The sequence below is a fragment of the Heloderma suspectum genome, chromosome 8, assembly GCF_057233095.1.
Source record: "Heloderma suspectum isolate Gila_16-S chromosome 8, 16-S_ref, whole genome shotgun sequence".
In the NCBI taxonomy this organism is placed as follows: Eukaryota; Metazoa; Chordata; class Lepidosauria; order Squamata; family Helodermatidae; genus Heloderma; species Heloderma suspectum.
The window spans coordinates 10,377,960-10,405,425 of NC_139465.1; the positions used below are offsets into that span (position 1 = coordinate 10,377,960).

Sequence of the window (27,466 nt, forward strand, 5' to 3'; positions counted from 1 at the left end):
GAAAAAGGTCCTTGAGGGGAAAACACACACACACACACACACACACACACACACACACCGATATTTGTGGGTGGTTTTTTTTTTTTCTGGGCCTTCACATCTCTACACATACCTTGAGTAATATTAACCTTCTGGGCATAGGGAACAGAACTAAGCATATTAGGTACAGCATATTTTTGTAGAAAGATTACATCCTATCGGGTGTTCTGATCTACAAAAAGAGCTGGGTCATTTTATTCTGCGTCGCCCTACTTTGATGATATCCATTTATGCTTATCAAAAGGATAAGAAAACAAAATGGTGAAGAGTTCCACTACTGTGACTGATCCCAAGCTTCTAGGGCAACACTTTTTTTAAAATAGTCTAATAGAAATAAAGGAAACAGATTGTTAAACAAATGCACTTTGCCAAGAGGAAAACTACGCCATCTTTCTGCTGTCTTGCCCGTTTGAATAAGAACGGCCCCTTTCTGGACTTCCCTCTTGTATTATTGTTTTGTTACAATTATAGAGGAAATAATAGGAAACACTCCACTTCTATTTCTGCCTCCACTGTCGTACTTACTAGCTAGATAAAATAATAGAGACCTACTTATGCTTATACTTACTTATGCTTATACCTACTTATGCTTATGCTTATGCTTATGCTTATACTTTTCTTTTTACAATACACAGCCACTTAGTATTTTGCATTGTGCCTTGGTTAGTTAGAATCATGAGCTCTGTGCCATTTAATAGCATAGAATGGAAAGGGGCTCTCACATCATGATGCTTTAACATCCGGCGTGTCATCAACAGCTCACAGTGTAGTATCAATGGTTACAGTAACATCTCAGTGATGCATAACAATACGTGGATTTGTTTCACTTTGAATACTCTATTAAGATGGAGGACATTTCATTTCATGGATACTAAGGGCCTGGTGTGGATGTTAAAATGAGAATCTCTTATCCGCAGTCATGAGACTGGAGAAGACTGTGCTCTCATCCCCCGAGCTGCTACATTCTCAAGAGAAAAGTCCCACCCCACCTTTACTGTAGTTATTATGGGATATTTAGTGGGGAAGCCCATACTGCCCATTTTACAACATCACTGCTTTCTGGGCCCATTTCAAAGAGCTAGCTGTGATATTTAAAGCTAGGATGGGTGAATCCTCTGGCCCTCTCCTTGGATTGGCCTATCTCTCCCCCTCCCCAGGGGGGGAAATTGGGAAAATCCTGAGCTAACCCTAATAACTTAGATGATTTCATGCCCCCATGTCCCCAGCCCACAAAATAGTCCCTGTCTTCCCTTCCCTGGGCAAGACCAGCCATTGCAAGATCTCCTGAAAGGGCTACATTCCCCAGAAAACACTGCATCACATCATTTAGACAAAAGGAAAGAAAGAGGAAAGGAGAAAGAGACTTGACCTCCCTAGCTCCCTCTTTTGCCTTTGCCACCACTGTTTCTGCACAGGGAAGGAAAGGGTGAATGTTTGGGGATGGGTTGGAGGCAGTGGTGCCAGGCTCAGTCAGACTCCCAAAACATTGTGGTCTGGATCGAGGACAGCTCAAGGACTACCTTCTCCCATATAACTTTCACCTTCTTTAAAATCGTCTTTGGAAGTGTCTGCACCAGCTGAGGTACAATGGGTGGCTACTCAACCGTGGCACTGAGCTTCCACTCTCTACCCTTCCCATTTTCTGGTTTTCTTCCCCAGCTTACAGTAAACTTCATTTGGTGACTGAGCATTCTCAATCCTCATGGAGCTCGCATAGTGGCGGTGGCAGTGGGGGTCTCCTTAGGCTTTTTTTAAAAGCTTTTTTGTACACTCTTGTTTCTCAGTGGGCCTATTTGAGCTCCAATCCTGTCGGCACTCACTTACCAGAGTTCATTATTATAGGGAGAGATGACTACACAGAATATCAATGTTCAGAGGATGTATGTCACTGAACACGAGCTACTGCGGAGCAACAATACAGAATAACAACTGCCTCCATGTCCTGCCTGTGGGCTTCCTAAGGGCATCTGCTTAGCCACTGTGGGAAGCAGGTGCTAAATCAGATAGACCTTTGGTCTGATCTAGCAGGGCTCTTGCTGTATTCACATCCCAGAAGGTATTTGCATTTACCTGCTGGACAACACAGCATCCATGCAGACAGAGATAAAGGGGGGCACTTAAATACTGTCCTTGTGGCTTCAAAGAGGTGCAAGATTTTGTACATAGTATTATATATTGTCCTTCATATATTGTGCTGAGAAAATAATTTGTGAGTCAGATTTTAGAGATTTGGGGGAGATATATCCATGGGGTTTCAACCTCACTGCTTTGTGGACAAGATAGATATCTAACTACAAAGACAGCAAGTTTTCTAGAAATTTGGTGTTCTGGGGAAAAACCTTAAAGGGAAATGTTGTGCTGTGTCAGGGAGATTCAGAACTTTATGCTCATGGGGGATTTTGTATAATTTTATATAGATTTGTGTAAATATTACACGATAGGCAGAGATCCAGAATTTTAAGTTCATTCTATATGATCTGGGTTTGTGTTAACTTCATGTTATCTATCTAGTATGTTTGGTTAAATGTTTGCTTTGTGATGATGTGACAACTATATACAAATAAACAAATATAGGGATGGCAGGATGAGCAATGTTCAAACCTGTTGAGGTTCTCTGTTTTCCACCTTGATGGCCATCTCACCTCACCTTCACTCCTGAATATGATGGTCTTATTTTTTTTTATTTCCAACAAAGAAAAGTGCCAATTTCTTTAAACACAAAAATTATGTACTTTTCCAAGCATGCATCCCGAATGCATACTTTCCCCCCATAGGCTAAAGTGTGAAAACACTATTTTAAAGGGAAACGTGCATTTTTGGAAGTGCAGAACTGCACACTTTTGAATGCAGATGCAAGCTTGGGAGATAGCGAAAACTCCCCAAGAACTATCTTTCTGCTCATGTTCCCGTTCAGGGTTGAGAGCAGGACACATTCACATGATTTGAGAACATGAACGAAATTCTCTTACATCCATACAAATCTGAATGTGAAACAATTGCAGACTGTTTGAAGAAGCAAAATTCCCCTGAGAAACCTCACACTTACTCATAAAATTCAGCGGCGGGAGTAACCTTGTACTTGGAGTAAGTGATGCCAGCAACAAACGCCGAGGCATTTTTGGGGTCCGTGCAGTTGGCACTGTTCCAGGGATTGCCACATTTTGTCCAGGGAAGTTCCCCCAGCGTGAATGATGCAAACAGATAATACAGAGACCAAGCTATGATGACGTTGTAGTAGAAACCCACGTACAGAGCTATGAGTATCACAGCATAGCCTACACCTGAAGACAAAGGATAACCAGATTACACACAGAGATGCACAATACATTGCAACAGGATAATTTTCCTAGTGAAGGACAGAAAAGGGTATGATCACTCATCATTTGCAGTTCACAATCACCAAACAAATCCCAAACCAAGGTTTTTGTTTCTTTGCTTATTTTGGGATTGGAGGCAAGATTGTTGTTGTTGTTGTTGTTTTACATTATTCAGGTGAGGGTGTGTGGAAATAGTATGTAGGTTTGTCAGATATTGGCCACATATTTGTTTATTTGGGGCAGTATCCATTTCGACACTACCACTACTGTGAATTACATCGTGCTAACATAAGTGAGGTTTAGCGCAACTCTAGTAGCATTTGCTGGTGTGATGATGGGTTTTTATGTCAATTTTTAAAGAGAACCAGAATGCCAAGGACCACTGTGAGGAGTTAGCCCTGGCCTCAGGAACAACATCATGGCAAGGGAGAAACCAATCCAGCCCCATAGATTGGCCAGAGAAGGAACAACCGCAGGGAGCTTGGTTCAACCTTCTCTGCCAGAAAGAACGTGTGTAAGAACTTTGAAACTAATAACAGTTTTGCTGTTTATCCTCATCGCTCCCAATCCCTTTCCTTTTTCTGTCGTGCCTTTTAGACTGTAAGCCTGAGGGAAGAGACTGTCTTAGTATTAACCTTTGTAAGCTGCTCTGGTAGACTTTTCTGGCTGAAAAGCAGGGTTAAAATGCTGCAAATAAATCAATAAATGCAGTAATAAATAGGGATGCATGAGAATTTCATTTTTGCTCACAAAACATGCAAGCGTGCCCTGTTCGTAACTCCACACAATCACAAGCATGGGGCAAAAATGTTAATCAGTGGCCAAGCATGTGCTCACATTCAATTTGTGCAACTTTCCCTGTTTGATTTGCACCGGTTTCCTAATTTGCACAAATTTCCCCCATAGACTGAATCAGCCCCACTTTAGTCTATGGAGGAAATTTGCACTAATTAGGAAATTTGTGCAGTTATTCCCATTCATGCAGAGCAGGGAGTGATCACATACACAAATGGGAATCGAGGATGAGACAAGAGGGGAGACAATGCTCAGAGAACCATGGCAATCTTGAACATTGCCCATTAGCTCATTCCTAGTCCTAAAGGTACACTGTGACCTACACAGTGCAATATTTGGCAACATTTAGGGCACAATCCTGTGAATGTTTAGGCAGAAAAAAAGCCTTGTAACTCCCAGCATGGCTGGCTGGGAAATATTGGGTGTTGTAGGACTGTTTTTCTATCTAAACATGTATAGGATTGCACCCTTAACTGTGCTATTAGTTGGTAGACTGATAATATTTGACAGGTCAGTTAACCAGCATGTTAATCCTAATAGTGTGTATACAAAAGTAGTGCAAACTCAAACTGAAAATCCAGAATAACACCCTTGAGGTAAATTATTTAGTGATGTCATCTGAGCAAGTTTCACAAGTACATATGGCCCATTAAGCCTGGACACAGCCTGCTATTTATTACAGCTGGGTCCCACCCAAATGGCTAAACTTAACCCTCAGATCCTGTCATTTGAATGAACACTTCCATCGTAATTGCACATTACCATCTTGGTGCCAAATATGATGGAACCGTGTCATTACCAGCAAGCACTGGATTCCACAGCACTACCATTTATAACTGATAGTAGCCTGTTGTGTTTAATCTTTGCTGCACCTGGGTAACCAATAAATGACACTGGAGTAGAAAGCAAACTAAAATTACCCACTCATTTATTTTTTTTCATCTCCCCTACCCCAATAGAAAGGTAGGTTTGTTTGTTTGTTTGTTTTTAAATCAGTTACAGGTAAACTATTCACTTGTCACCTACATCAGAGATTAAAATAGAAATAGAGCCATATAGTCAGGATGAGTTAGAATTTTGTTTGACTCAGAAAGAGAGAGAGAGAGAAGCTTAACAAAATCCACAAATTTCTCTATAAACAGGATAAAAATAATGTGTGTGTGTGTGTGTGTGTTTAATGAAAGTGGGAGAAAGTGAAATGGATAGATTTATCCATCCAGGTGCAGGGCTTTGAGTGCTAAGCTCTTCAAAGTCTGAATTTGAAACCCTTTTGTGTTCATCCAGAATTAAGGTTCTCACCTCTTCTATCATCCTTAACAGCTACATGGCAGGCAGATACAACATAGTCCTCTCCATGCTACGAATAGCTGTACCTATTGACTTGGCTGGTGAAGATGGATGAGAATTTAATTTCAGCTCATTTTTGATGAGAATTTATTTACCAAAATTCACAAGTTTCTTCATGTGTGGAATGGAAAGATTTTTATTTTTTTTCAATGAAGGTAAGTAAAAGTGAAATTGACAGATTTTTCCATTGCTACCATAAAAATGACAAACCTGGAGCGATCCACTCCGTTGCATTCCAGGCTAAGTGTTTTGAACCCAGCTATGTCCAATATTTTCCATTGCTTAGAATTTCAGTGGAGGCTTCAAAATGTACCCAAGGATGCACGGCAAAAGACACCTGCAGCACTGCCGTGGTTGGCTGTCTCACTAGGGTGAGGTGGCCCAATTCAATGGCCGATGTGGGGAGTGACATTAAAGCACAGCAAACTGTCAGCTATTTAGGGTGCAATCTTATGATGGCCACCCTTGATGCTCATAAGCCTCTGAACTCAGAGGCTTATGAGCATCCAGCACAGAGCAGGAGGAGCAATGGAGGTGATCATCGCCTCCCCACTCCTCCCGCTCTGCAGTTTTGCTGGACAGGCTTTTTTGCCCATCTAGCTGGGGCATTTCAGCTGTACAATACGTCTCACCACAGCGGGAAAGACTGAACAGGTGACCTGTGTGCCTGGTCATGGTCCATGTAGTCCAGCATTCTGTTCACACAGTGGCCAACTAGCTGCCCACAGGAAACCCACAAGCAGGACCTGAGTGCAACAGCACCCTCCTGCCCATGTTCCCCAGCACCTGGTGCACATAGGCACACTGCCTCTGAATACTGGAGGCAGCATATAGCCATCAGGACTAGTAGCCATTGATAGCCTTCTCCTCTATGAATTCATCTAACCCCCTTTTAAAGCCATCCATGGGAGCTCTTGTTTATTTAGATCAGGGATGGACAAATTTGGGAGGTTTGAGGGCCATTTAAGCCCCCAGGTTCCCCTTTCCAATGTGGTCAGCACAAACATGAACCCTGCAGGTGCTGAAAAAATAATGAAAAATTAATGTAAAAGTATTAAACAGTACCTGTAGTCACTACAGATGCCTTTTTTTCCATTTTATTTTTTCTAAATTTGAGGAGGGACACAGGAGGGGCTGGGACCACATGTTGCTTTAGATTATGTGGCTCAAACTACACATCGTATTAAGTGTGTAGCATGTAACTGAGCCTGTTTTTTTCTCTCTCTCTTTGCTTTAGAGTAAGTGTGCAAGTCACTGGGTGACTTTGGGCCAGTCACAGACTCTCAGCCCTATCTACCTCACAGGGTTGTTGTTGTGAGGATAAAATGGAGGAGGAGGATGATAATGTAAGCTGCCTTGGGTTCCTTGCAAGAGGGGAAAAGGTGGGATAGAAATACAATAAATAAATACCTACCTACCTACCTACCTACCTAAGTTGGCTGTTCTGGCTTTGTGACATGCTTTAATGGAAGCATGGGAAATGTGTTCAGTACCAAGAGCCACAGTGCAAATACCTTAAGCTGAAGAAAGCCTGGGATTTACCTTTAAAAAGTGGACAGATTTTCCATACAGTGGCAGCCCCTTCTCTGTTATACTGGCCCAAAGCTAGTTCCATATAGAATAAGGGCATCCCAGCTATGATGAGGAAGAGGATGTAAGGGATGAGGAAGGCACCTGGAAAACAAAACCACCAAACAGATATTAACCACTTACCAGTTTAGCTTTGGGTTCTTCTTCATTGAGGCGTCAAGGGCAGGCGTGGCCAGGCATCTGCTAAGGGCCCATACCCTAGTAGGGTCCCATTAAAAAAAGCATCCTAGAGTTGCTCCTCCTCTTCACCATTGCAAGCTGCTTGTTCACCCACCTATTGCTCTGGCCCAGATAATGATGGTGATGGTGGTGAGGAATAGTAGATGTCATTGCCTACTTGCTCACTGGCTCTCCGCCTATCTAATGATGGTGAGAAATAGGATGAGGAGCGATAGCACCTGGTGACAATGGCAGTGAGAAGGTAGACTCACTGAGGAAGGGGGCCCATTGAGGCTGTCTTGCCCAAGGGAACTTCAAACCTGGATTCAGTACTAGATATGTTGCTTCACTGCTTTTTTTTTTTTTTAATTAAGGCGTCATGGATTAGGATCAAGTCACGGGACCGAATGAATTCTTCTTCTAACAGAATCAGGGATGCGACCATGGGGAGAAAGCACTGTGGGTGTTCAACAGGCAAGAGCAGACTCCATGCAACAATTCCATTATCATGGCAGCCCATTTTGGAGCTGCTATAATTGCAGGAGGTGCTGCCATTGCATGGGCTGGTGTATGCATCTGGTCCCATCTCTGTTTGCAAGTGCTGGGCCCATGTCTAGGAAATGAATGGGCAAGTATTGCACTGGGATGGAGGGGGACTGGTATGTGGGGCCCAGTGGCTACTCATCTGGCCCCCATCATAGCTGCTGAACCCAATATCTCCCTTCTCTTTATTTATGCATTTCAAGCACTTTCTCCTAGGCTAGGGGAATCTAGCCCTTTGGAGTTCCCCTGATGACCACTTCTCCTTCCCTGGCCCCACCCCCTTTCCCCTAAACACCAAGTGATGGGTGGTTTCCCAGATTTCATACATGGCCCCTCTAAAAGGCTTCTTCTAAGGCTTAGTTGCTGTAAGTAAGAACTTTAAGCTAACATATGCTGGTATTTTTGGCTTTGCCTCTTTTGCCTTTGGCCCAGCCCACCACTGGAATGTGGCCCCCAAGAGCTTCTTTAAAATGGAATTGGCCTTCAGGCTAAAATTCTGCACCCCTGCCCAAGACCATGAAACAGGTAAAGGCCTTTTTAACTCCATCGACTGCAGTGTGAAGAGCAACGGAGGCTCTGGCTGAATTTTTGATTGGAGAACTCCATTGCAAAATTCAGAGAAGTGCGAATTTTGAAGGATAACTGAGTTATGTTTGTTTTCTGTATTTTTGTAAACCCACCTTCGTTAGTTCCAGAAAGGTGGTATAGAAATGCAATACATAATTATTTTATTTATTTATTAAATTTCTTAATTGCCCATCTGGATGGTCACCTGGCCACTCTGGGCAATGTACAGCAGTAGAAACAATCTAAAACAGTAAAATTAATCATTGAAACATCATTTTCTAAAAATACCCTAACCCACCCCAAATGCCTGCCTGAACAACCAAGTTTTCAATGCATGGTAGAAGCTCATTAAAGAGGGGGCATGGCAGAGTTCCCTAGGGAGGGAGTTCCACAGAGTGGGGGCCACCACAGAGAAGGCCCTCTCCTCATTTTCACCAGTCTAGCTGTCCTGACTGATGGGACAGAGAGAAGGCCATCTGAGGCTGATCTTGTTGAGTGGCCTGTCTGGTGTTCCTGGAGTGATGTGATCATGCTGGCAGGTGAGCCACTGCATTCTGCACCAGCCGCAGCTTCCGAACTGTCTTCAAGGGTAACCCCATGTAGACTGCATTACAGTAGACTAGATGAGAGGAGACCACAGGGCATGTACTACCGATGGGAGCAGATGGTTGGGAAGGTAGGGATGCAGCCACCGTATCAGATGTAGTTGGTACAGCGCTGTCCAGCTCACAGCTGACAGCTGACCTGACCCTCCATGGACAGCTGGGAGTCTAAAATGACCTCCAGGCTGAGGAACTGGTCTTTCAAGGGTAGCTGTACCCCATTCAACACCCCATTCAGCACTAGGGATGTACGAAAGTCACTTACCTTTTCGCAGCTTGGATTCGCGGTGCGGAGGAGGTGCTCCGTCCCTCCCCCCAGAATCTTCCCTGGGCTGGCTCTGCTCCGCGGCAGCTCCACAGAGCCACCAGCCAGGGCCGTCCGCAGCCGGAGTTCCGGCCACAGCAATTTGCCATTTGCCATCCATCTGCCATTTGCGTCCAGCCAGGCTGCCATGATAGGCTACGTAAGTATTTACGTAGCCTATCATGGCAAAGAGCAGGTGCACAAACATCGGCCACTACGCCATTTGCGCTGCTGCTCTTTCCGTGATAGGCTATGTAAGTATTTACGTAGCCTATCACGGCATAGGCAGCTACGCCATTTGAGTCCGCAGCAGCCGGCCGAGAGACCAGCTGCCGCCGCCACCGCCTCTGATGCTGCCGGAGCCTCCGCCGCCAGAACATCTGCCCCAGGTAAGCTTCATCCGGGGGGGGGATTCCTCAGTGGGGCGGGGGTGGGGGGCCGTTCCACCACAGGTTTCGGGGGGCCCAGTGCCAATGCATTCAGCCTCACAGAAATCCGTGGCGGAATTCTCCGCCATCCCTATTCAACACCAATAGAAATATTGATCAAATAATAAATATTTAACACCAGATGGGCTGGAATAGTACTGTCAATACATTGGCTTTCATCTTAGCCAGGGGGTTTCTGCTAATACAAAGCCACATTATCAGGAAGCTGTGTGCAAGAAAAAATTATGACCTGTTTCAACTCAGTCCACAATTGCTTTCTGTATTCTCTTTCCCCACTGCAGACACAAACCCCACATTTATCTTATTTTGTGTTTCCTGGGCTGTGTGCAGTTGGGGAGAGTCCAACTGAGTGAACAATGACCCAGATGCGAGATATAGCACAATGTTCTTGCTAATCTCTGTGTTTGTGTGGAGTATGTGTGTGTCTCTCTCTGTGTGTTATACAGCTGGATTGTAGAGATAGCTACAACGCTTGACTGAGTAAATTTATCTTGGTGATACGAGTCTCCCTGGGAAAACAAATGCATTCTCCCATCAGGACACGGCTAATTTAAATATCAAAGTGTAACTAGAGTTAATGGGGGATGCTCAAGATCAAAGAAAATAGACTCAGGCAGATTGCATGCATTTGTTTGAGGAGTTTATAGACACCACTGCACAAAAAATAAAATCAATCAACAACTACCCAAGGTGAGATAACCAGAGGCTGGACCGATTAATGATTGGCAAACAGACATCTTTCCAAATTCTTTTTATGTTATGGTATCATTAACACCCGGGACATAGGGCAGGGTGGGGGGGTGGGGGGGATCTGCTCCATTAAGGATAGGAGAAACGAACCAAGGACTTAATCCTATGCAGGTTTAACATAGGAGCTGTAGGGCTTTTTTTCTGTCTAAACACAAAAGCTAGATATTCAGTGTCAGATCTGGGTAAAGGGGCCTGGGATTCTGCTGGTAGGGATGTATGAATCCCTCACCTTGCTCCGCTGAGGGGCATCCAAGGTGGGGGGGAGGTGCTCTGTCCCTCCCCCCGGAATCCTGCCCAGCCAGCTGCGCTCCATGGCCAAGCCACGGAGCCGCCGGCCAGCTCCGGCCATCTGCAGCCGGACATCTGGCCGCTGGGCAGTCCTGCAGGGACGCAAATGGTGGCTGTCGTAGCCGCCGCCATTTGTGTCCCTGTATTGAGCCATGATAGGCTACGTAAATATTTATGTAGCCTATCACAGCAGGGGGAAAAACCCCAACATATGCAAATGGCGGCGGCTACCAACATTTGCGTACGCTGGGTTTTTTTTTCCCCTGCCGTGATAGGCTACATAAGTATTTATGTAGCCGATCATGGCAGGGGGGAAAAAAACCCAGTGTACGCAAATGGCGGTAGCCACCACCATTTGCGTACGCTGGGTCCCCCCCCCACTGTGATAGGCTACTTAAATACTTACGTAGCCTATCACGGCCTCTGCAGGGACGCAAATGGTGTCCCTGCGTTAGCCATGATAAATACTTACGTAGCTTATCACAGCTTGAAGAAGAGGAAGCGAATGGCGGCTGCAGGACGGCTGCCATTCACAAAGCAGCGCGGACGGGAGCAGGTAAGTGCTCTGTTTCGCACGCCGTTCGTGGGTTGGGGGTAGGGATGTACGAAAGTCCCTTACCTGATCCTGAAGCTTGATTCGCGGTGGGGGGAGGCGCTCCGTCCCTCCCCCCGAAATTCCGGCCGGGGGGGAGGCGCCCTGTCCCTCCCCGCCGAAATTCTCGCCGGGGGGGGAGGTGCCCCGTCCCTCCAGCTGCGAATCCTCCTGTCCTGCCGGGACACAAATGGCGGCGGCTGTAGCCGCCACCGTTTGCGTCCCTGCAGTCAGCCGTGATAGGCTACGTAAATGTTTACGTAGCTAATCACGGCTGAGTGGGGGAAAAAAGCACTATTTGCGTTCCCCTTATTTTCGCCGTAGTCTACGTAAATGTTTACGTAGACTACATGTGCCAAAATAAGGAACGCAAATGGCGGCGCCCATGGGCGCCGCCATTTGCGTACGCGCGGGGTTTTTTTCTTTTCACTCAGCTGTGATAGGCTACGTAAACATTTACATAGCCTATCACGGTGTTTTTTAAAAATCTAGCCGTGATAGGCTACCTAAATCTTTACGTAGCCTATCACGTTTCTTCTTGTTGTTGTTTTTTAACTTGGAAATGGCGTCGGCGGCAGCTGGTCAGAAGACCGTCCGCCGCAGCTGCTGCTGCCAAACCACCACCGAACTGCCTCTGGAGCTGCCGACACCAGGGACATTCGCACAAGGTAAGTCCTGTCCCGGGGGTGGGGGGGGGGCAGACCGTTTCTCCACCAATTTTGGGGGGCCAAATGCGCTGGCATTCGGCCGCCCCGAGATTCGTGGAGAAATTCTCTGACATCCCTAGTAGAGGGCTGGGGGCTTCGTTCCGCGACGGATTTCGGGGCATTCAGCCTCACCGAGATCCGTCATGGAATTCTCTGACATCCCTATCTGCTGGATGTCTAAAATATGGCAAGGGATGTGCAATGTGGATGGAGAAATGCCAGGTTGGGGAGTGGTACGTGGTCCTTGACCCAGACTCACCTTTCCCTGCTGTTTTTTCTCCAGTTGGGTTATGTGGCAGGTAGGAATTAACTACCCCTCTTTCACCAGAAAGCCATAAATTCACTCACCTGCTTCCCCAGGGCAAGTACATCCAACCCTCTGATGAGCAGGAAACGTGGCACCGTACAAATCCCAACCCCAAGATGTCTTCTTCTCACTGCTGTGCTCAAGTAGGGTTGTACAAAAGTCACTTACCTTTTGCAAATTATGTTGATGGTGGGGCGGGAGGCGCTCCGTCCCTCCCCCCCGGAATCCTCTCCAGCCGGCTGTGCTCTGCAGGGATTCTGCGGAGCCGCCGGCCGGCTCCGCCAGCAGTCGGACATCCGGCCGCTGGCTAGAAGGGATGCAAATGGCAGCGGCTGTAGTCGCCGCCGTTTGCGTCCCTGCAGTCAGCCATGATAGGCTACGTAAATGTTTACGTAGCCTATCACATCTGACTTTTAAAAAAACAACAATGTGTGTACGCAAATGGCAGCGGCCACGGCCACCGCCATTTGCGTTCCTTATTTCGGCACGTCTTAGTCTACGTTAAGATTTATGTAGACTAAGATGGCGAAAATAAGGGGAACGCAAATAGCGTAGCAGACGCTACGCTATTTGCGTTCCCCTTATTTTCGCCATCTTAGTCTATGTAAATCTTGACGTAGACTAAGACATGCCAAAATAAGGAATGCAAATGGTGGCGGCCGTGGCCGCCATTTGCGTACGCGCGGGTTTTTTTTTTTTTAAGTCAGACGTGATAGCTATGTAAAGATTTACGTAGCCTATCACAGTTTTTTTTAAAACCTAGCCATGATAAGCTACGTAAATCTTTACGTAGCCTATCACGTCTTTTTTTTTTTTTAACTGGAAATGGTGGCGGCAGCAGCCGCCACTGCTGAACTGCCGCTGGAGCCACCGCCGCCAGGAAGATCCTCCCCAGGTAAATCTCATCCCGGGGGGGTGGGGGGGCAGACCATTCCGCCACCGATTTCGGAGGGCCGAATGCACTGGCATTCGGCCTCCCCGAGATCCGTGGCGGAATTCTCTGACATCCCTATGCTTAAGTAGGTAAACACCAGCAGCAGCAGCAGGAAAGGCTCCCTCTGTTTTGTACTTTCTTCATACCACACACAAGTAAGAGATGTTCCTTCCACTCTCTCAAGCCCCCTGTGCATGCCAGAGGACAGGGATGGCTATATTCTCTCCTGGACAACTTGGCAGAAGGGTGGAGTGAGCTACAGCTGTCTCAACAGTACACCACGACTTGCAATCTGCTGTTTCTCATTCTGATTGTATAACCCTGAGATATTATTACAGAGGATTTTTTTTTTTCATTGAGGACCACATTCCCTTGGGATAGATCTGTATCTGTTTGGACTACTGTAATGCACTCTATGTGGGGCTGTCTTTGAATACTATTTGGAAACTATAGCTGCTCCAAATTGCTGTGGCTACTAGACAGTTGACTGGGACTGGTTACAGGGAGCACGTGACTTCCTTGCCCTTTTTATTCTCCCAATATTTTAGCATTTTAGTTTCCTAGCCTTTTGGCTTTGGTGCTTTAAAACTGTATTTTAAATCTCTGCATTGCTGCTAGGTTTTATTCTGGTTGTACTGTTATATTGCGGTTTTAAGCTTTTGTATTTTATATTGTTATGTTGCACTTCATGGATTTGATTTTTGGGAACTGCCCAGAGAGCTTTGGATATTGGGCGGTATAGAAACGAAATGAATGAATAAATAAATTTGTTACAGCAGGTTCACTGGCCACCAGTCTGTTTATGGGCACAATTTAAAGTGCTGGTTATGATCTATAAAGACATATATGACTTGGGAACAGCCTGCCCTAACCTTCTCCCATTCAAACCTGCCCAGGTTTTAAGATCTTTGGGAGAGGCCTTTCTTCCAGTACTGCTGCCTTCAGAGGCATTTGGTGGTGATGTGAGAGAGGGCCTTCTCAGTGACTTCTCCTCAGACTGTGGAACTCCCTGACAAGGGAGGCTAGCTTGGCCCCCTCTCTGCTGCCCTTCCACCAGCAGGCAAAGTTGTTTTTATTCAAGCAAGCCTTTGGCATGCCAGTGTGTCTGTGGGGGTTGGCTACTCTTTTTATTCCTTTATTGTTGTATTTTTTAATTGTGTTTTAATGGGCTTGTTTTATTATTGTTTTAATCCATTTTTATTTTTCTATGATCATAAGCTGCCTTGAGTGCCATGTTTTGGGCAGAAAGGTGAGGTACAAATAAAATAAAATAAAAATTAATAAGGAAGGCAGCCTGGTGCCCTCAGGATGCCTTGGAATACAACTGCAAACAGTCCTTGCCAGCATGGCCAACAGTCAGGAATTATGGGAGTTAAAAATCTAAAACCTCCCAAGGGTGCCAGGTTGTCCAACCATGTATCTTGCTGGAGTTCTAAGCTGATTGCTTCCAGAGGGCTTTTGAAATTAGGATGAGGAACACATGTGGCCTTAGAGCTGCAGTTTGCCACCCGTGAATTGGAAGGACCAGTGTTCAGCTAATTACACCATGTACACAGATGTCATTGTCAGGGGGCCCTTTTTGTTGTTGTTTATTCGTTCAGTTGCTTCTGACTCTTCGTGACTTCATGGACCAGCCCACGCCAGAGCTTCCTGTCGGCCGTCGCCACCCCCAGGTCCCCCAAGGTCAAGTCCGTCACCTCCAGAATATCATCCATCCATCTTGCCCTTGGTCGGCCCCTCTTCCTTTTGCCTTCCGCTTTCCCCAGCATCAGCATCTTCTCCAGGGTGTCCTGTCTTCTCATGATGTGGCCAAAGTACTTCAGTTTTGCCTTTAATATCATTCCCTCAAGTGAGCAGTCTGGCTTTATTTCCTGGAGTATGGACTGGTTTGATCTTTTTGCAGTCCAAGGCACTCTCAGAATTTTCCTCCAGCACCACCATTCAAAAGCATCTATCTTCCTTCGTTCAGCTTTCCTTATGGTCCAGCTCTCGCAGCCATAGGTTACTATGGGGAATACCATTGCTTGAACTATGCAGACCTTTGTTGTCAGTGTGATGTCTCTGCTCTTCACTATTTTATCAAGATTTGTCATTGCTGTCCTCCCAAGAAGTAAATGTCTTCTGATTTCCTGGCTGCAGTCAGTGTCTGCAGTAATCTTTGTGCCTAGAAAGACAAAGTCTGTCACTGCGTCCACGTTTTCTCCCTCTATTTTCCAGTTATCAATCAAGCTGGTTGCCATAACCTTGCTTTTTTTGAGGTTTAACTGCAACCCAGCTTTTGCACTTTCTTCTTTCACCTTCATCATGAGGTTCCTCAGCTCCTCCTTGCTTTCACCATCAAAGTGGTATCATCTGCATATCGGAGATTATTAATGTTTCTTCCAGCGATTTCAACTCCAGCCTTGGCTTCATCAAGCCCAGCACGTCACATGATGTGTTCTGCGTACAGGTTGAATAGGTAGGGTGAGAGTATACAACCCTGCCGTACTCCTTTCCCAATCTTAAACCACTCCGTTGTTCCGTGGTCTGTTCTTACCATTGCTACTTGGTCGTTATACAGATTCCTCAGGAGGCAGACAAGATGACTTGGTATCCCCATACCACCAAGAACTTGCCACAATTTGTTATGATCCATACAGTCAAAGACTTTAAAATAGTCCATAAAACAGAAATAGATGTTTTTCTGAAACTCCCTGGCTTTCTCCATTATCCAGCAGATATTGGCAATTTGGTCTCTAGTTCCTCTGCCTTTTCTAAACCCAGCTTGTATTCTGGCAATTCTCGTTCCATGAATTGCTGGAGTCTACCTTGTAAGATCTTGAGCATTACCTTACTGGCATGTGAAAGAAGTGCCACTGTTTGATAGTTTGAACATTCTTTGGTGCTTCCCTTTTTTGGTATGGGGATATAAGTAGGGATGGTGGAGAATTTCTCCCCGAAACTTTCGGGGAGAAATTCTCCGCACCCCCCCACACCCCGCACCCCCCCTGGGATGGGACTTACCTTTGCTGAATGTCCCTCCCGGGGGCGGGTCCATCCGGCGGTTCGGTGGGTGTTCGTGCGGGGCGGGAGCGGCAGCCGGTCTTTTGACCGGCTGCCGCTGCCGCCATTGCAATAAAAGAAAAAAAAAACCGCCCCCATGATAGGCTACGTGACGATTAACGTAGCCTATCACGGCTAGATCTGCAAAGTCAGCTGTGATAGGCTACGTAAATCGTCACGTAGCCTATCACGGGTGACTTAAAAAAAAAAAAAGCGCGTACGGATAATGGGCTTGTTTTATTATTGTTTTCATCCATTTTTATTTTTCTATGATCATAAGCTGCCTTGAGTGCCATGTTTTGGGCAGAAAGGTGAGGTTTCTGCCCAAAATAGCGTTAACCTTATTTTCGCCGTAGTCTACATAAACATTTACGTAGACTACAGCGACCAAATAAGGAACGGGAATGGCGGCTCCCTATGGGGGCCGCCATTATCCGTACGCGCTTTTTTTTTTTTAAGTCACCCGTGATAGGCTACGTGACGATTTACGTAGCCTATCATGGCTGACTTTGCAGATCTAGCCGTGATAGGCTACGTTAATCGTCACGTAGCCTATCACGGGGGCGTTTTTGTTTTGTTTCTTTAAACTTTGGAGTTCGCGGCCAGGCGAGGCGGGAAGCCTCCCCCCCGGCCTGAATTTCGGCCGGGCGAGGCGGGAAGCCTCCCCCCCTGGCCTGAACCTCGCGGGGGGAGCAGCAAAGCGCCTCCCCCCCACTGCGAACAAGCTTCGAGGACAGGTAAGTGACTTTCTTCCACCCCTAGATATACGTTGATCTTTTCCAATCTGTTGGCCATTCTTGTGTTTTCCAAATTTGCTGGCATATGTGGCATGCATCACCTTGACAGCATCATCTTGCAAGATTTTAAACAGTTCAGCTGGGATTAGGGATGTAGGAAAGTGACTTGCCTTTCGCGGATTATGTTGATGGTGGGGGGGGAGGCATTCCGTCCCTCCCCCCGGAATCCTGGCCGGGGGGGAGGTGCTCTGTTCCTCCCCCCGGAATTCTCGAAAGGCCGGTTGTGCTCCGCGGCACCTCCGCGGAGCAGCTGGCCAGGCCTGGCCTGGCCAGGCCAGAGCTGTCTGCAGCCGGATTTCCAGCTCTGGTTAAAAAAATCCACAAAAAACCACACCGTGTAGGCAAATGGCGGCGGCTATGGCTGCCGCCATTTGCTTTCCTTCTTTTTGGCCATCTTAATCTATGTAAATATTATGTAGCCTTTATGTAGGCTAAAACGGCAAATCAAAAGGGGATGCAAATAGCGCCCGCTATGCTATTTGCGTTCCTTCTTTTTGGCTGTCTTAATCTACGTAAATATTTACGTAGATTATGACCGCGAAAATAAAGGGGAACGCAAATAGTGTAGCGGGCCCTATTTGCGTCCCCTTTTCATTCACCGTTTTAGCCTATGTAAATCTTTATGTAGGCTAAAACGGTGAATCAAAAGGGGATGCGAATAGCGCCTGCTACGCTATTTGCGTTCCCCTTTATTTTCGCCATCATAGTCTACGTAAATATTTACGTAGATTAAGATGGTAAAAAGAAGGAATGCAAATGGCGGCGGCCATAGCCGCCGCCATTTGCGTACATGTTTTTTTTTAAAACCCACCCCCAACCATGATAGGCTACATAAAGTTTTACATAGCCTATCACGTCTTTTTTTTTTTTCCCCCACAAGCCTGGAAACTGCGGTGGCGGCAGCCAGTCGGAAGACCGGACTCAGCCACTGCCGAAGCCGCTGCCGGAGCCACCGCCGGAGCCACGGCCGGAACCGCCGCCACCCGGAAGATCCGCCCCAAGTAAGTCTCGTCCCAGGGGGGATCCATGGGGGTGCGGGGGGTTGGCAAGCCATTCTGCCACAGATTTCGGGGGGCCAAATGCACTGGCATTCAGCCTCACCAAGATCCGTGGTAGGGATGGACAAAAATCCCTTACCTGTTCTCGAAGCTTGTTTCACGGTGGGGGGGAGGTGCTTTGGTTCTCCCCCCGAAGTTCAGGTGAGGGGGGGGAGGTGCCCCGCCTTGCCCGGCCGAAATTCAGGCCAGGTAGAAGCTCCCCGTCTACCCGGCCGCGAAAAAAAAAGTAAAAACACACACATACACGCACACACCCGTGATAGGCTACGTAACGATTTACGTAGCCTATCATGGCTATATTTCCAAAGTCAGCAGTGATAGGCTATGTAAATCGTTACGTAGCCTATCACGGGTGACTTGGGAAAAAAAAAGTGCGTATGCAAATGGTGGCTCCCATGGGGACCGCCATTTGCATTCCTTATTTTGACATGTCTAGTCTACGTAAAGATTTACGTAGACTACGGCGAAAATAAGGGCAACGCAAATAGCGTTCCCTTATTTTCGCCGTAGTCTACGTAAATCTTTACGTAGACTAGACATGCCAAAATAAGGAACGCAAATGGCGGCGTCCATGGGGCACCGCCATTTGTGTACGCGCTTTAAAAAAAAAAATCACCCGTGATAGGCTATGTGATGATTTACGTAGCCTATCACGGCTGACTTTGGAAATCTAGCCATGATAGGCTACGTAAATCGTTACGTAGCCTATCACGGGTGTGTGTTGTTGTTTTTTTACTTTACTTTTTTTTTTTGCAATGGTGGTGGCGGCAGCCAGTCGGGAGACCGGCCGCTGCCCCCGCCCCCGACGAAACGCCACCGAAATGCCACCGGGACCCGCCACCGAGAGGGACATTCGGCCATGGTAAGTCCCATCCCGGGGGGGGGGCGGAGGAGAATTTCCCCACCAATTTCAGGGGGCCGAATGTGTTGGCATTCGGCCTCCCAAAGATTCGGGGAGAAATTCTCCGCCATCCCTAATCCGTGGTGGAATTCTCTGACATCCCTAGCTGGGATACCGTCATCTCCTGCTGCCTTGTTATTAGCAATGCTTCTTAAGGCCCATTCAACCTCACTCTTCAGGATGTCTGGCTCTAGCTCACTGACCACACCATCAAATCTGTCCCCGATATTATTATCCTTCCTATACAGATCTTCCATATATTCTTGCCAACTTTTCTTGATCTCTATCCAGCCTCTTTCAGTCTACTCCAGTAGGCAACTCCAGACACAGACAAAGGATTCTTTTCAAGGCTTTATTCCTTTTACAACTTAATAACTCTATCACCATCGACTAAGCTATGAACAGCAGAGTAACCTATGCCCCAGGTTAGAAACAGTTGGTCCTTGTTTGAATGAGAATCACTTGCAGACCCTGAACTTGTGGGCTAGGGAGAGTCCCTCCCCTTTTCCCTTGGGTCCTCTGGACGCAACCATTGCTTGCGCGCCAAACGGGCGCTACGCCTCCTTTCCACGCCCTCCATAGCTCGTCACTCTTTGCATCTGTGTTGAGCATCCAGCCAGCCCTCCTCCTGCGCTCTTTCACTCCCAGGACTGCTATCTATCTCTGGAATGCCGGCAGGAGGAATCTCTGCCAGCTGCAGGGCCTGGGAGGGATGAATGCGCTCCTCTCCCATGGACGGCTGTTCCTCCTCACAATCAGAACTGCTCTGAGGTTCTATGGGCTCAGTGTCCACCCTGACAGTCTTAATTGCCAACAACAGATTTGAGAACTCAATGCCACATTAGCAATATTATCGCAATATGACCCCATTGAGTGAAAAACATGAGCCCTAAGTGTGCCTACTGAAGAACAGCAAGTCTTGGTGGAGTTTGTACAATGAGCTTTTTGATGAACTTTAGGGTCAATAGAGCATACAAACCAAGCTATTTTGAGCTGTGTCTGGATGTTTTGGGCACAGGAAAAAAGACAACGGGTGTGACTATTATATTTCCAATATACTCTGTCCCAAGAGTGATGAAGGGTCAAACTACATGAGCAGGGGAGGGGGGTTGCACTAGGCATGGAGGGGGAATGTAACTCTTTCCTCCCCTGCTAGAGTCCTGAGGGGAAATAAATTCCTTCTTTGAAGTTACTATATACATTACACACACTGTAGCAAATACTAGCTACAGAGGAGGGATTTTCCACTGGACCACAGCAGGGGAGGAAAAGGTTAAATTCATGCCCATAATTAAACCAGCTAGAATGCCCCTCACCCCACAGGGCCTCCTACCTAAAGATACTGAGGAATTGTTATATTTTAATATTGCTTTTGGGGATTGGGGGGATTTTATGAATGCATCTTTATACTACTTGTAAGTAGGGATGACAGAGAATTCCTCCACGGATTCCAGTGAGGGCGGATTCTTTAGAATCTGGCCCCCTGGAATCCATGGTGGAATGGCATCCTGCCCCCCCGCACCCCCCCCCCGGAATCCCCCCAGGACGGAAGTTACCTGGGGCGGATGCGGTGGATTCGGTGGTGGCGGCAGTGGTGGTTCTGGCGGCAGCGGCAGCTCCGGCAGCGGAGGCTCCAGCAGCTGGTCTCGTGGCCGGCCATGGCCGGGCTGCTGCGGCCGCCATTGGCGACTTTGCAGCTGTGATAGGCTACGTAAGTATTTATGTAGCCTATCATGGCTAACCCCTCCCCAAAACCAGCGTACGCAAATGGTGGCGGCTATGGCGGCCGCCATTTGCATTCCCTATTTTTTGCCATTCTAGCCTACGTAAATATTTACGTAGGCTAGAACGGCGGGAAAAAAAGGAACTCAAATAGCTCCGACTACGTTATTTGCGTTCCCCTTTTTTTCACCGTAATAGCCTACGTAAATATTTACGTAGGATAAAACGGTGAAAAATAGGGAACGCAAATGGCGGCCGCCATAGCTGCCGCCATTTGCATACGCCATTTTTTTGGGGGGGGTTGCTGTGTTAGGCTACGTAAATACTTATGTAGCCTATCTTGGCAGCCTGGCTGGACGCAAATTGCGGCCGCTATGGTGGCCACCATTTGTGTCCGCAGCAGCCCATCCGCGGCTGGAAATCCGGGTGTGGACAGCCCTGACCAGCTGCTCCGCAGAGCGGAGCCGGCCGAGCATGATTCCAGGGGGGGAGGACTGGATCACCTCCCCCCCCGTTGAGGATTCTGGGGGGAGGGATGGAGCTCCTCCCCCCCACCGCAAAAAAATCCACGAAAAGGTGAGTTTCGTACATCCCTACTTGTAAGCCACCTTGGAAGGATCTGTGCCCTGAGAGCTGGCAAATAAATAATCAAGCATTTAATGTAATGTCTACATTGGCCTTAATACTGCATTTTACATTCCTGACAGCCAGACACACAGTATTGTGTTCACCCCCAAAGCATTTGTGCCCCTGAAGCATTAAACAGTGACTTCATGGGACGGGAATCCTAACTGACCAGGGTTAGGGATGGGCAGGCTCCCATCCAGGTTCTCCGGGCACCCACCCAGCCCCTGCCTCTGCTCGTGCACACCGAGACCCACGTTCAAGCTCTCCACTGCTTGCTGAGCCACCTGCATTCATCTGGGTGGCCTCGTTAAGCTCTGCAATCACCATTAAAAATAAAAAAGCAATAGTGCAAATGTACATATTTGCGTAGATGCAAAATGGGGCCATGAATTGCCCATATATGCAAGATTACAGGTGTTTGGATGCCTGTAATCTTGCATATATAGGAGATTCACAGCCTCATTTTGTGTATACACAAATATGCGCTTTTTCGCAATCGCCTTTTTTTTTTTAAAAAAAAAATGGTGATTGTGGAGATTGATGAAGCCACCTGGGTGAGTGCGGGGGGCTTGGAGAGCATGGAGTAAGTGGGAGCAGGGTGACCATGGCTTGGAAGTGGGGGTGGGGGTCTGCCGGATTCCTGGATAGAATTGGGTACCCACGCCATCCCTAACCAGGGTTTCCATCCCCATGAAGGAAACACTATGTGAAAGGATGTGTCCCCTTTCAGACTAACTCCAATCACATGTTAGCTGGGTGGGTGGCCACACAGTATGCATCACTGTTGAGGGGGCGGGACTAGACCCATGCCTTCCCACTGGCTTATCTCAACTTTGTTACACATGCATATCATCAGCTGCCTGAATAGGGCTAAAGAGTTATCTGAATACAGGCGGATATCTCCTCTATATCTCCCCATAGCGCTCTTCAAGTACTTGAAAGGTTGTCACAGAGAGGAAGGCCAGGATCTCTTCTTGATCATCCCGGAGAGCAGGACACGGAATCATGGGCTCAAGTGACAGGAAGCCAGATTCCGTCTGAACATCAGGAAAAACTTCCTGACCGTTAGAGCAATACGACAATGGAACCAATGACCCAGGGAGGTGGTGGGCTCTCCCCCACTGGAGGCATTCAAGACGAGGCTCGACAGCCATCTGTCAGGGATGCTCTGACTTGGATTCCTGCATTGCGCAGGGGGTTGGACTCGATGGCCTTGTAGGCCCCTCCCAACCCTACTATTCTATGATTCTATGATGTTGGTAGGCAGAGTGAAGGACTAGGGAGACCTAGCTACAAAGCCCTGCTCATTTCTGAAGTCAAACAGGCCTAATGCTTCACCCCTGTGCACCCTGCCTGTACTAAACTACTGAGGATTGAACCTGGGGTCTTCTTCATGCCAAGCATGTGCTCTGCCATTGAGCTACAGCACAAGATACCAAACACTTTAACAGCAGTAAAGTCTGAAGAGCCATTGTTGGGTTTGCTGTGGTGTTCTGTTTGTTCGTTTTAAACTCAATCAGTCAGAATGTTTTTATGCTTCCTTTTTTTAGCTTGCCTCCACATGATTTTCAGAGTGAACCCCCCCTCCCCACATACACCAAACCAAATAAACAAACAACCCTCTCATGACATCCATTCTACAAGGAGCACTTTTAGAGGAGGAAGAGAAGGGGGGGGGAACATATAACAAAAAAAAAAGGGAAGGGAATCACTGAGCGTACTTATATGTCAAGGTGAAGAAAAGTGCTTAAACACATCTGAATGAAGCTCCGTGGGTCTTTCATGGGGATTAATGTACAAGCCAATAGGAGGTAGATGACTGAAATTGAAATACCTGTCAGGAGAATGATCAAATGCAAACCTCTCAAGATAACACTTGAGGCTCATCTTACCGTGCCATAATCACCCAAGTTTTTGCCTTCCCAGGATGCAATTGGTGCAGCATAATGGCTGTGGCTATGGGTGTAATTAGAAGTGACATTGAGAGATCTATGATTGGATTTCCCGTGTGTGTGTGTGTGCGCTTGTTTAAATAATAGCAGGTGTGTGTGTCTAGTGGGGCAGAAATGATCAAGGTCATGATGATGCTGGGAAAATATTTAGGTTTTTAATTGGGTTCTGGCAGCTAAGGGTGAAAGGTTCCCTGGCCCAGCTTTGCCTACTTTCTATGTATGAAACTAGACTTCCCCAACCTGTTTCCGTCAGTGGGCACATTTGGGATTTTGATAGTTTTGTGGGCACTCTTGCAAAATGGCTGCCTTGGGTGGCTTGCTCAGACATAAAATGGCTGCCATAGTGGGCATGGCCAGTCACAAAACACTCATTTCCCAGAAGGCAAACTGGTGAGAGTATAAAGAAGTAACTTACCTCTAATTCTAAGTACAAGGCGGGGGGGGGGTGAGCTTCAAAACACAAATCCACTCATCTGAACCCAAATAAACATAGTGCTGGGGGGGCAGTACTTTGCTTTATAGTAAGCCAGCCTCCCTTAAAAAAAAGTATTAAAGAAATCAAAATCAGAAGAGGCAAGGTACCTGTTTTGTATCATGGAAAACTCAAGAAAACTATGGGGGGGGGCGGGGAGAAGAAAAAAGAAAGAAAAATCAGAAGAGGCAAGGAGCCTTATGGGCAGGTACATGGGCATCACATTGGAGACCTCAGAACTACAGAAAGTAAGCACTGCATCTATTAAACAGATTGAGAAAGAAAGAAAGAAAGAAAGAAAGAAAGAAAGAAAGAAAGAAAGACTCAGAATTTATGGCATTTTTGGAGTTTTTGAAGTATTTCATATATATCATTTCAGAAATCCTTAGAAAAGCCCTGTAGCAGTAGGGATGGGGCGGGGAGAGAAATTGGGTGAGGGAGAACCAGGAATGCTTGAGCTCTGTGAAATTCTCCAATCTTTACCTCAAAGCTCAGTTCAGTTGTCTTGAGTTCTTGTTCACAAACTGTTTTTTTTTTTCTGTTCGTTTGAATGGAAAAGTGCACATTTTTCAAAAGTGCACAATTTTCCCCCATTGACTAAAGTGTGAAAATGCACAACTTTAAAATCCACAACTTTAAAAATGCAACACTTAAAGTGCAAATTTTCAGAAGGGGGCATTTTTAAAAGTGCACTTTTCCCATTCACATGTGACCATGTGGACATTTAAAAGTGTGCATGTTTAGAAGTGTGCATTCTTTAAAATTCTCATTTTTTAAATGTACACTTTAAATTGTGTATTTTGTGAGTATAAATGCAAGTTTGATCATTTTCAGAGAATATGTGCTCCCATTTGTGTTTGTCTTTAGGGTTGCCAACAGGGCATTTTCAACTGATTTGCGAACTGAAACAGAATTCTCATACATCTTTAAGAGAAATTGGTTTGGTTTGCATTTTAGTGCCCACCTACCTATTCCACACTTCCCAAACCAATACACAAAACAGAAACACAATTATCCTTCGGCATATGCACATCTCCAAACAATCTGTTGCACTTCTCTGATCCCTCAAAATTCCTACAGAAACGTGTATATTAGGAAAATGTGTGCAGAAAATGGATACATTTGTGAAAATTACATACAAAACTGCATGATTATATCAGGGCAAATTGCTTGCCAAAAGTGTGCATAAATACAAAAATGCATATATTGAGAGAAATATGCATGAAAACATATACACCTTTCTGTCCAGACTTTAAAAAATTGCAAATTGGTGTAGAAACGGGACATGATAAAGTTAAGACTGGAAAATGGCAAAACTGATAGAAATCAAAATGGACAGGTTTGTGAATCCCTCCCTTTAAGATAAGTCAACAAAGTGAAGGCTGAGTTTGTAAGAGATTAGCTTCCCAAGAACCTGAGTTTATGGCTGGGCCTACATTTCAACTAGAAAAGGCCTACAACTCACACCATGCCCCATGTTTTCTGTCTAAACATGCATAGGATTGCACCTTAAATAGCACACACTTCCACTGGAAGTACTCTCCAACTAAACTGGCTTAGTGAAGTGCCAATGGAGAATTCAACACACTACAGCAATGTGTTACCATTAGCCTGGTGGTCACATTTTGGCACCAAGACACCCCTAGGGGGGTGGGACTTGATGTCTGTAGAAGTGCAGAGGGGATTGCTCTTTCCCTTTCCATCATTACCCCTGATACTTCTTCCACACAGGTGGTTTGCCCTCTGCTGGGGTTTCAGTCCCATGTGTACAAATCTTGGACTCCCAGATGTTGTTGGACTACATTCCCATCAGGCCCAACTGGCATGGCCAATGGCTGGAGGGTGATGAGGATTGTAGAATGAAGAACTCCCTCTCAGTGCTGCTTCTGTACTGCAGATAACACACACCCTTCAGCAACAGAGAAGTGACCATTACAAATGGCTGTAGCACAAACACAAATGGCTGTAGCATAGATCCAGGATCTGCCTTTCACAAGAGGGAGGGACCTTCTATGAGAGGAAGGGCTCTGCTCATGGATGGTCCCTCCACATGATTTTGGGGGATCCCCCTCCTACGCCCACAACACAGCTCACCCCATCCAGCAGGGTCTCCCGACTCTGTGTATCATTTCCCGGTGGCTAGACAGGCTGCCATGGAAAGAAGGGGGTGGGGAAATCCACTTCTGATCTGGCATAAATCTGGATTCAACCCAAAGTTTGGCCACAATGCTATGCCAGAGAGTGTTTCAGACACCCACAGAACATAACGGATGTCCCTTGTTTCAGATATCATAGCTCCAAAGTGTCCTTCAAGTTTGAAACATTGATCTGGCAACCCAGAAACCTCTTCTGACAACCATCTTGACATGTCGGGAGGAAGGTTCCTGTGGGAGTGCAATTAAGGACCTCAATGTAATATAAACCACCTTTGACCTCCCCCTGCACTGAAAGGCTACGATTCCGCACATTGGCAAAAAAAGATCCTGCAGAAATGCAAATTACATCCAGCTGCTTGCCTTTGATCCCACAATCTGTTTCGAATGCTTTGCTTGAGCACTTCCTACCCTTGTTATTCCAAACCATGTGACTGTTATTTGACATCAAAGTGTTCATTTATGAGTCTCATCCTGAAATGCTAAAATGTGCAAGATGAGACCATGTAAGGGAGAAAAGATTTCTCTCTCTCTTTCCATAATTTGTAGGAGTGCTCGAGGACTCTCAAAAAAGAGAACACAAAATTAGATTGTTTCCTTTCCCAATTAAATGCATTCCCGCTCCCACCCATTGTTGCCCTGTAAAGGTGAAAAGAAGCTTTCAAGATTTCATGGCCTTTTTAATTAAATATTCTATGTTTTATTATTCCTTCGAGGTAAAAAAAAGACAAAATGGTTGTTACCCTATACTTCTTAAAAACAAAGTTCTGCATAACCCAAATATTTACAGGCTTTTTCTTCCAGGAGAATATTGGTCCTGTAAAAACAACAACTTAGCTCTGCTACCCTAGCAGGGGTGGGCCCTCCAGATGTTTTGGACTACAACTCCCATCAGCCCTAGCCAGCATAGCCAATGGTGTAAGCCAAAACATCTGGAGGGTCACAAGTTGTCCACCCCTGCTTTATAGTTTTCTGAAAGTAACAGAACCAAAAAGAACTCCATCTAAATTTGTTAGATGGAATTAATTTACATATTCACTTAGTACATTCATATACCTTTCTTCCATCATGGAATTCAGGATGGTGTAGAAGATGCTCTCCCACTCAGGCTCTGACTAGATCCAGACTTACCTATTGCATCATATGCCCTCACACCATATCCTGGCATTCTGGTTCACTGAAACAGTGAGATCTTGTTCTATGTCAGTCCTCCAGATGTGTTAGACTACCACTTCCCTAATCCATAGTCAGCATGTGATTAAGGGAGTTGTAATCCAACACACCTAGTGGGCACAAGGTTGGGGGGAGCCTATTCTATACAACCTGTGTAGGATCTGGCCATAAATATAATCCATGTATTCTTTACTATAGCCCCAGCCAGCATTGCGATTGGTCAGGGATTTTGCAAGTTGCACTTCAAAAATATCTGGAGGGCCCCGGTTTGCCTATCCT

The 27,466-nt window shown here is 46.3% G+C and overlaps 1 protein-coding gene across 1 annotated transcript in view; it reads right to left on the reverse strand.

The window, feature by feature from the left end:
- The window catches only part of SLC6A2 (solute carrier family 6 member 2), a 103,735-nt gene that overhangs the window by 57,741 nt on the left and 18,528 nt on the right, over positions 1-27,466 (reverse strand). The window contains exons 2-3 of the mRNA XM_084812872.1: positions 7,041-7,172; positions 3,086-3,320 (exon numbers count right to left, since the gene is read on the reverse strand). Of these exons, the coding sequence (XP_084668998.1) occupies positions 3,086-3,320; positions 7,041-7,172 (367 nt within the window). The remainder of the gene's footprint in view (positions 1-3,085; positions 3,321-7,040; positions 7,173-27,466) is intronic.